Here is a 10,602-nt window from a genome sequence, read left to right as displayed (position 1 = left end):
GCCTGGGCTCCTCGCCCACTCCACGTTCCCCCGGAACGGAGCTCGCAGGGCTGGGTTGTCCCAGCCCCGGGAAGGCCCCTGGGGCCAGCGGCCTCGGTGGGAGCGGAGGGGACCGCGCGTGGAGCGTGCGCGCCAAGGGGCGGCTGAGGGGGATCCCCAGGGCAGGGACGGCTGAGGGGGATCCCCAGGGCAGGGACGGCTCAGGGGGATCCCCCAGGGCAGGGGCGGCTCAGGGGGATCCCCCAGGGCAGGGACGGCTCAGGGGCACCCCCAGGGCAGGGGCGGCTCAGGGGGATCCCCCAGGGCAGGGGCGGCTGAGGGGGATCCCCCAGGGCAGGGGCGGCTCAGGGGGATCCCCAGGGCAGGGGCGGCTCAGGGGGATCCCCCAGGGCAGGGGCGGCTCAGGGGCACCCCCAGGGCAGGGACGGCTCAGGGGCACCCCCAGGGCAGGGGCGGCTCAGGCGGATCCGCAGGGCAGGGGCGGCCCCACGTTCCCCCGGACCGCTCCCTGACCTCACAGCTCCCACCCGCCGAGCGCGCCCGCACGGGCTGCGGCGAGCGGAGGAGAAGCGGCGCCGGACGCTGCTCCGCCGCCGGCCACAGCCCTTGGAGAGGCCAAGGAGGAGCGGAGTCGCTCCGTGCCTCCCGCGGCTCCCCCACTCACCTCGTCCGGCGGGAGGACGCCGAAGGCGCTGCCGAGCGAGCGGCACCGGAGCCCCGGGAGGCCGGAGCCGGGCGGGCTCTGCGGCTTCCGCCACGCTCCTGCGCCCGCGCGCCCGCGCCCCGCCCTCACCTGGCGCCCAGGTGCGCGAGGCGGCAGCGGGAGCGCGCCCGGGGAGCCGCTGCGCCCATCCCGCTCCGCGGGAGACACGGGGCTCTGGCACAGCCACCGAGCGCGCACCCAGCGCGGCACGGCCCGGCTCGGGCCGCCCGGCAGCGGGGCTTGCTTCAACCACCCAAGCGTTACGTTTTGCAAGACGGGGTTGACCAAGCGCTCTCAGTGCTGGGAAACAGAACAAAAAAATCCCTCTGAGGCGAGATCGCAGAATGGGAGAAGGAATATCACACAGTTCTTTCTCTTCACAATGTAGTTTCCCAGTGAGATAAGTACAAAATCACATTTCTACGGAAGCATGGTTTAATGTTGGGGAGAAAAACCCCAAAGTAATAGTTGCACTCCTGTAACAGTGTAGTCTCCCATTCCTCCTCGTCTCTAATAATAGCAGCACAATCACCGTCTCATCCCAGCACTTCAGAACTTCCTGTGAGCTGCTGAACTGCAGCTATCTAAAGGTGCTCAGCAAGTAGAAAGGGGGGTGGCAGTAGTTGCACTGATCTGTGCCATAGCAGTGCCAAAAATGGTGATGCCAGTTCTTTTAGGAATTAATATTGCCCAGGAACAAGATTTAGACCAGAATGTCTCACAATTCATAGGCTGTTATTTTTAGGATGTTAAAATCCTTCCTTATGACTTTGACAGCTGATGCCTAAACTGTGCTAAGCACTACATCACCTGAGACAGGCATAGGCAGTGTTCAACTTTTGTAGCACAAAATTCAAGTAAGGCAAATTTCTAGAGCGAACTTTTAAAAATATACTGTTTCCCAAAATAAAGCCTGCATGAACAGCATACTGACTCCTTAAAAAAACCCAAAAGAACCCAAACACCCAACCCCAACCAAACATCAAGAACAGTATCAAAGAAAATCCCACCTCAGAACAAGACTTAAGACCATTCACACAGCTTCTCTTTTAGCAAGCACCATGTCACATAATGAGCAACACCTTCTAGCAGAGACAAAAGCATGAGATTTTTGCAGTAATGGTCCAATTCTCAACATTTTATGTTTTTTTGCAAAAACCAAAGAGTTCTAATTTTATTGCAAGATGAAGCAAGAGATAAAACCACAGAGCAAATGAAGCTAGGTAGCAAAATCACTGTTAAGATCTTTTGAAAAGTGGCATAATCATAAGCTGATGGAGAAGTAATTAGTAGCGAAACATTTCCTTAAGTTCTTTTTCTATTTTTTCCCTGTTCAGCACTGTATATGGAACACATTAGTAAGTTCTTTATCATCAACTTCTGAAGAGCCAGAATCCACTACCACTGAGACTTCCCTTTCAAAGCAAATCTTCAGCAAATTGTCTTAAGTATTCTTACAAAACTAGTCACTCAGTTAATGAATAACAAGATTAAGTTTTAGGTTACTAAACCAGAGCTGCCTCATTTTAGGAAGTCTACAGCCTTTCTGAAAATTGGTGTAGCCATATTTGAAAAATGATTTGCAATAGTCAAACCTAGTCCAGAAACAGGGGAAAACAACCCCTTCAAATTCCTTATCTTTGTTAAGAATCTTACTACTTCAGCAACTTTTAGCTATTTATACTAATTATTTCTGCCTAATGGTACTCCCTCGACCATCTTTCTAGCATTGGTACAAATCTAAAAAAAAAAAAAAAGGTTGTAAATTAAAACAAATTATTTAGCACAATGTTACCAAAAATAATTTCATTTCCTCTGGAAGATATTCTAGGCATTCTGTACCTGCACATGAAAGGGGGACAAGAGAGAAGAGAAAGAGACACCTATGGCTTATGTTGCTATAGCTAAAAGATGCTTAGATTTTCAGTTCCAGTGAATGAATCAATAGAAACCACAGCTTCACTCTCCTCTTTTATTCATCAAAGGCAAAACTGGAAGATGGGTTGCTAAGCAACATCACACTGAAGAGTGCAGGGCTTTGAAATTAGCATTACTGACTCCCCTCCATCCCAGAAGTCTGTTCCATTCAAACCCACTTATTAAGGAGCTAAAACCCCCCACCAAACATGCATTTTTAAAGTAAAGAACAGTAAAAACAGAGATGTATGACAGCAAGCCATTTCTTCTACAGAGAAAAAGTAAAAAAAAAAAAAAAAAAGCATAGGAAAACTCAAATTTGCTTATATAAACCAAAAGGGATATAGAAAGGATATTTATTTCTTCTGAGAATATTTTATTAAAGCAAGATTATTTTCAGAAAGACTACTTACACCCTTTCTTCTTTAATCGAAATCCAAAGGCTCATTTGTACTCCAATTTTAAAGACCTCATCTATAAAGACACCAGTGCCTAGATGGCTAATGGGAATTCAGAAATCTTACCTTATATGGTGTATACATAAAACTGTTCACTGAAAGTTAGCCACAGAAAACTTGAAGTCTCAGTTCAATTTCTATCAGCTGATTTCTGTATTTTAACCATTGCTATGACTTTATCTGTCACACCCACCTTATGAAAGGCTAATGTCCATCTTTTGAGAAAAGCAAATCAGATGCAGATGTCTTGATGTTTTTGAAAACTTCTTGCACCTATTTTTATTCTGAACTTCAGCTAAATGTTATTCCTGTGCTATCCAGGAAGTAACAACACATTGATCCTGCATGAATATGGCTGTGTACAAAGAAATGTTGCTTTGCTAGAAGCTGCTTCAATACCTACTCGTTCTTTTAATAGTGAAAAAACCCCACCAACAAGCATAGTTTGATTTATAGCTTCCTGACCCCTACAGTCCACTTGTCAGAGTTCCCCGCATCCTCAGCATTTTTCAGATCTTTCCATGTTCCTCATTCCACTCCCATACCATCAGTTTTTCCCTAATATACTAAATCTTCCTCCTCTGAGTTCTGTCATGCTGCAAAACTCAGATGCAAAATCAGGGGACTTGTACTGTGCCTGGTACAGTCAAGTTCATGCTGACTGACAGTGCTCAAACAAAAGGGACAAAGCCACACCATAAGCTTCAAGGAGCCCTAGGGAAGAAGAGGCCACTTATTTGAGTCTCTTCTCTATTCTAATATTCACATAAGACTTGCAGAAGTGTTATTTATAGTAATGAGACACATCTATTCATTTTAGTTTAGCTGACCAACAGCTCCAAAGTTACTGGAATGTAGGACATAGCAACCACCAGCAGGCAGCATCATTGTCTAAGTGATGCACCTCATCACTGTATTTAGGAAACACGGCTAAAAATTCCCCAAGATACAGCACCCAGTTTGATAAGCAATTTTAGATTTGATAAGCAAGATTAGATACAACAGTAAAGAGGCCCCATTAGGTAGCCTTAACACTGAGTTGTCCTAAAAAGAAACCCAAAAATCAAACTGGAAGTGAATTTACACAATGTCAACAGGAAAAGCTAAAAACTCAAATTGCTTATGAAATACGTAAACTTGATCACTACCATTAAGAACTCCCTTTTCATGCCAAAACATTACTTTTCTATTAAGACATATATTAATATCAGACATACATTAAGTGCTCTTTGAAAACCAAATACAGCAGTGCAACAGTGTTTTTTCAAAAATTCTGCATCAGTGAAAAGAAAGCTGATCTTTCTCCTTGCTTTCACTCATTCATGACACTACTGTGCCCCTAAAGATTCACAGGTATATTCTGTATGTGGGACAAGATCATAATCCCCTGTAACAAAAGTTCCCTAAAAAGATGTTTCATACCGATCAAACAAAGTGAGTCTGCATGTATAACTATACTGTCTACACATACAGTGTTGAAAGACTATCCATTACAAATTAAAAACATCTCTCTTCATGAAAATCTGAGAGGTGGATAATAGCATGAGCAGAAATTAAATTCTGTGTAACACCTGCAGGATCCATGAAAGTCTGTACTGAGTATTTACATAGGATCTAAATTTTAGCTGCTACATTTTCACTTAAAAATATAAATTTAATTGCAAACAATGCATATAGCTGTTCAATTTCAAGATTAAAAAAATACTGCATTCCTTTAATCTAGGTAGAAATAAAACCCCCTCATATTTTAGAAATACACCTCTACTAATAAGGATTACACTGTAATTATGGTAATTACACAGTAATGGGTTACATGAACTAAAGTCCAGCATCTCAACAGTACACATCCACTAGATAAGACAGGTTGTTGTTCCAGTGTAACTTGAAATAAGCACAACAAAGTATTGTGCTTTATGTTTAAAATGTTTTTATAATGCCGGTAACACTTTGTTATGATGACACTTCACATAACACACATGGGAGCGGTATTCTACCCTGAATGAGAAAAATACCATTTCTTTCAGGGTTGCAGATTTCTCATAAAAATAATCCAGACCTCTAATACAGCTGAATTCTTCATATCCCCAGTATTTTTTTTGCTGACATGGCCTGTGTCACTGCAGTATTTAATTCATAGTTTTCAAAGTCTGATCACAAAACTCCATGAGTCATACAAAAAACAAATTCAGTTTCTTAGAGATGCACGAGCTTTATCCAGTATTTCCTTCCTGATCTTCGGATAGTTTGGATGTGCTTTAAGGACCTGTCAAAAGAAAATATAGCCCAAAAGTTCTGAGTTGGTGATCCCCTCATCACTGAGCTTACACATTTTAAAACTAAAATAACAACATGACAAGTTTTAAAAATGCACACATATTGAACTGTGCATAGTGATCACCACACATGCAAGTCAAAACCAGCTACATCAAAGACACTTTGCTTCATTTCCACTGTCCTTTCACCTTGGTGCAAAAGACATGGTGGTAAGGGGCAAAAGCCTCTGCGTAGATCAAAATGCATGAATCAGAAGAGACCTCTGGAGTAATCTGTGAGGTTTTCATCCTGCTTTCTCTGCTATGATGAACTGCCTTTATGTTTTCACTCCCTTGGCTCTTTCTTAGCATATTCTACTTCATCTTCTTCCCTTCGACTCCCTCTTCTCTCTTATCCTTCCATTCATTTTGTCCTTCTTAATTATCTTTATTTACTCCAAAAAGAGCAAATTTGTGTTTTTAATATGAAGAATTATTAATTCATAATGTTGCCTCTGCTTCTTAATAGTAGCCCTTCCTCTTACTCTGCATTTGCTCTGCTTATGTTTGGACAATAAAAGATAATACCTCATGTTACTTTCAGTGTCTTCTGATACTATTATTTAACTTGATAAATTTTTCCACCTATGCTTTTTTATGGATTCACAAGTTGCAACCACATGGCCAAAATAAGGTGGTGCCATTTGAATATCCCTTCACATATGACAGCCAGCCACTTTAATTTATCTGGTTCAATGGAGCTCAAGACAGAGCAGATTATGAAGAAGATATTTAATTCAATTGAACTTCAGACAGGGAACTTTTCCTACATTAAGCTATGTAATTTAGAAATGTAAACTCAACCAAAAAAAAAAAAAGGGTCACTATGTAAAAGAATGTTGCTACAGGAGACAGAGTATTAAACACATATACAAATTCTACCTTATGGCAAACATCGATTGCATCAACGTATCTCTTCCCTTTCAGGTAATTGAAAGCCAGCTTGTAGCCTGTAATTAAAGGGGTGAGGAAACACAACAATTTCAGTTTCTATATTAAATTACAAAAAAATACCACATTTGAAGTTATTTTGGGTCACCGTGTATTTCTGGTTAGTATGGTTTTTTTTCTACTGCTGTGTCATATAAGCCTGGTAATGATCAAAATTTCTACTGCAAGTCAATTCAAGTAGAAAATGAAAGTCCTTTACACACTGATAGCTATGTCTGCTGAATGAAAAGGAGACATTATTCTGGAGAGCATGTGCTACTAGAGAGAATACGTAACGGTTGCCTTCTTTCAATTACCATGGTATCCCACAGAGTGTCTCACTGTGGCCTGCAATACACTGTCCCTCTGTAAAGGCAATTCCATTATTAAAGGACAAAAGTAAAAAAAAACAAACCAGATAATGAACTAGGGAATTAAAATGTTATTCAGCACCACTGTCAGCAGACCACTGATACAAAAAGTCACATGGAACAGCCAAGTCTCATAGCAACATGCCAGGCTGATACTTTCAACCTAAGAGGTAAAGTTCAAGTGTATCAGCCTGGACAGAGACTCAGCCTGAGACAAAACCATTACAAGCATTCGTTTTCCAAAATTTTAAATTTTAAATCTTTCATTTCTAAACTTACCCTCACTGGCAAAGACAGGATCTGATACCAGTTTGTATGGCCTTCCTAGCCAGATGGAAATTACTGCTGCTTAAACTGTTTTTGTTCTAATGCATGACAATCCTCACAATGCAAAACTAGAAACAAGTGCACAAAGTACCTTCAGTATCATACTTTCTTTTGTATGCAAAATTATTTCATAGTTTAATTTTACTAAATACCTTTATCTAGAGGTTTTGCAATTTGTTGAATTACCACTCTCTAGAGGATTTCAAAATAAAAAAATGAAGTCTTGATCTATGGCCTATACAAACTCAAGAAATCACAACTCTTTACTGTTAAAACTTCTTTCTAATACATTTTATTTGATTAACAATTGCAATATTTTAGCAACAACCACCATGGCTCGGCCTATAAGAACATCTAAGTAAAAATTACTGCACCCAAACTCATATATATATATATATATATATATAGAGGTTTTTCTATTTAACCTAAATCAGATTTCTATCAGTCATTTTTATTTCTGTTCTGATATAAGCCTTCCTCTGGTTTGACTCTCCTAATTTTTTACCTCACACTACATATGACTCCCAGCACATTCAGTTTTGATGATCCATCCATGTATGTGCATTTTCAGAACTATGTTATAAAAGCAGGAGTTAGTCCACAAACATTTAGTCCCATTAATAAAATATTACTTTAATTTACCGATTATATTAGATTCAATCATGAACCAGATCACTGCAGCATCCAGCAGTTACAGGTAGAGACACAAAATGTCTGGCAATCCATGCACATAGCAGTTAAAATCTTTTTTTAAAAAACATTGGTTTTTTAGCTGATGTCAAAGACTGTCTCATCCTAACACTAAAAAAAACCCCCACAGAGCACAAAGAAAGAGCACAGATGAAATACTAGAAGCTGTATATTTCCAAGGGGCAATAAACACATCCCAAAACCTGGAACAGAATTTGTGTCAACCACCAGCCTTGGGACCTATGGAGAGATTCCAGGTGTTGAGTAGGAAAATGGCATTTTATCCTATGCATCCTTTTCACAAAAGGTTTCCTACATTTAATGGTTAATACATGACAATTTAGTGCAAATTTTTAATTTATTATCCAAAGGGGATTGACTAGCACCTCAAGTTTTCAGTTGGCCATCTTTTTTAAAATAAATACATTTAGAGATATTTAAAATAGTTTTTAAAATCCTCACTCACGTACAGAAAATCTGATCCACATAGATAATTTGAATTTTGAATCAAAAATTAAATAAATAAATCAATGGCCTGCTACCATCATATATATATATATATTACTATTATAAAAGACTCTACTACAAACTGTATATAGTAAACTACTACGAATACATTATTAAAGTTAATGCTGTACAGACAGCATAGAGAAAGTTGTTCATAAACAGCCAACTAACACTGTTTCAGATCAAACCTTGTACTAAAACAGTAAGCAGGAACTTCTGAAGTATCAGAGCTTCTACCTCTTGCCATGACTGCTCAGTACACCTTTAAACATTTGTAGTTTTTATGTGAGGAAAACCAGTGATACTTTATTTCTGTGGAAGTTAAAAGCAGTATTTCCAGTTAAAAGACAGCTGTTTCATTCCTACCATAGTGCCAAAAATCATACTTTATAGGTTATATATACATGCCTACTGTTGGATTCGTCTGGTTTCCATATTTCCAGGCCATCTCATAATTTATTGCTGCATCCTTATATGCCTGTTCCTTTTCCATTATGTATCCCAGGTACTCATAAGCCTTGCAGCATGACTGCAAAATATAAACATTCATCCAAAATTTTATTTAGGTAAGCTTGCATATAATAATACTGACAACTTAATTGCTAAAATACTTCAAGTCCATACAAGTGGAAAGCACAAGTGACACTTGTCCTAACTTTGATTATATAATAGTCTTGATTTAAAGTAACTGTGTTACAAATGAGTTATGTGGAATTATGCACTCCAGGTCAAGTACAGAGTTCATCACAGAGGCCACTGCAACTACTCCTGCAAAAACAGATACCTCTCTCAGTTAATAATAACCCCACACAGCTGCACTTCCAGTCTAGTGTTGTACCTTCCACAAATATTGTCTGGGCTTTTTCCTTAAGAAAGTATGATCACAGCATTTTATTTTTTTTGGAAATTGTTTAAACATTATAATTTTCCAATTAAAGCTTAAAGACAGTCACAAGTAACCTAGAGAGAAAAATCAAGCATTAAGTATTCAGTTCTTACAAATCCAAGTAGCAAGTCACAAGCATCTGAAAAGAAGGTTCCAAAAATCTATTAAGCACTAGCTGAAAATACTTGCCTTGCTTATATTATACATACATATAAACCCATCTAACTCCACCATAAAACTTCATATGAAATATATAGTAATTCATGCAGAAATCTTACATTTAGTACATAAAGCAGGAAAACAATTTATAAAAAGCTTAACTACTGTATGCCTTTACCATGAACATCTTACATTATCATGCTGCCAGCAGGTCAAACATTTTCAAGAGAAAAATATACACACCTTTTTTACAAAGACAGTACAAAGCAATATTGATATATAAATTACCTTAAATTACCTTAAATAAATTTAATCTTTAAATTTACTATTTCCAATTAGGCTTTCGAAATTTACTGATTTCAAATCACAGCATGGTGAGATCAGTATGGGAATGCCTGAAAGTTGAGGATAAAAATATACTTCCCCTCTCATTTGTGAAAAACAAAGCAAAAAGTTCAAAACCAAGAGGAGTAATCAGTAAGAAGCCTCAATTTCATAGAAAAAGTCTGCTCATTGGGATCTTATTAACCAATGCTAAGTCTTTTAAAATCCAAATGAATCCTTATTAAGTTACATTAGGCTTTTACAAAATTTTCACTCAACATATTTACTTAAATTGTATATACATGTCATTCAATTCTGTTAAAAATAATCCTAAAAACTAATCAATCACAGTAACATGTTTTCTCAATCTAATCAAGTCTTCCAAATTGTAGAACACCACATAAAATATACTCTTGTGAATTGACAAGCTGTGTTAAGATGTAAACTATTCAACATCTATTTGTATAGCACAATTCCTGCTTACCAGCTTTGCATGCAAGCTGGAGAGAAGTCACTCTCCAGTGCTGCTTTGCAAGGAGCCAGATATACACACTTCTAGTCTGCCATCCTCCTAGTGCTATAAGCAGAGCCTGTTATCTAAGTCCCTCACGGGTCTCAAACTTTTTACAAGAAAGCAAATTGCTTGTCAGGCTATGTTTTTACACTTGGTAATTTCTGCAACAAAGCACCATTCATAGCATACACCTGCTCAACAGACCATCTATTTCAAGGTAAGTCTTGTTTTGGGAGATGACTCGTGTTTGTACTCCAGCTGTATGGATTTTGAAGATGAGCACATCCTATTTTAAAGAGGCGTCTCTGCAGAAGTACTAATAGCACTATACCAAGAAATCCTGTAGCTTTGCTGATCAAAATGAAAAATAAGCACAAGCTAAGATCTGTGCTTGTTCCCATGTAAAAGCAGGGTATTGTGCAGTTTGCCTGCTCAGGAACCCTGAGGTAAACAACATATCAGACCTTGTCCCCTGACAATCTACCAGACAGTACTGCCACAGAG

The 10,602-nt window shown here is 39.4% G+C and overlaps 1 protein-coding gene across 2 annotated transcripts in view; it reads right to left on the bottom strand.

The window, feature by feature from the left end:
- Positions 1-5,263: 5,263 nt before the first annotated feature.
- The window catches only part of TTC21B (tetratricopeptide repeat domain 21B), a 34,034-nt gene continuing 28,695 nt past the window's right edge, over positions 5,264-10,602 (bottom strand). For both annotated transcript variants that reach the window (XM_062498230.1, XM_062498229.1), the window contains exons 27-29: positions 8,624-8,744; positions 6,273-6,340; positions 5,264-5,341 (exon numbers count right to left, since the gene is read on the bottom strand). In XM_062498230.1, coding sequence (XP_062354214.1) covers positions 5,264-5,341; positions 6,273-6,340; positions 8,624-8,744 — 267 coding nt within the window. The remainder of the gene's footprint in view (positions 5,342-6,272; positions 6,341-8,623; positions 8,745-10,602) is intronic.

This window comes from Cinclus cinclus, chromosome 9 (genome assembly GCF_963662255.1).
Source record: "Cinclus cinclus chromosome 9, bCinCin1.1, whole genome shotgun sequence".
NCBI classification, from domain to species: domain Eukaryota; kingdom Metazoa; phylum Chordata; class Aves; order Passeriformes; family Cinclidae; genus Cinclus; species Cinclus cinclus.
This window is presented reverse-complemented; position numbering and strand designations above follow the sequence as displayed.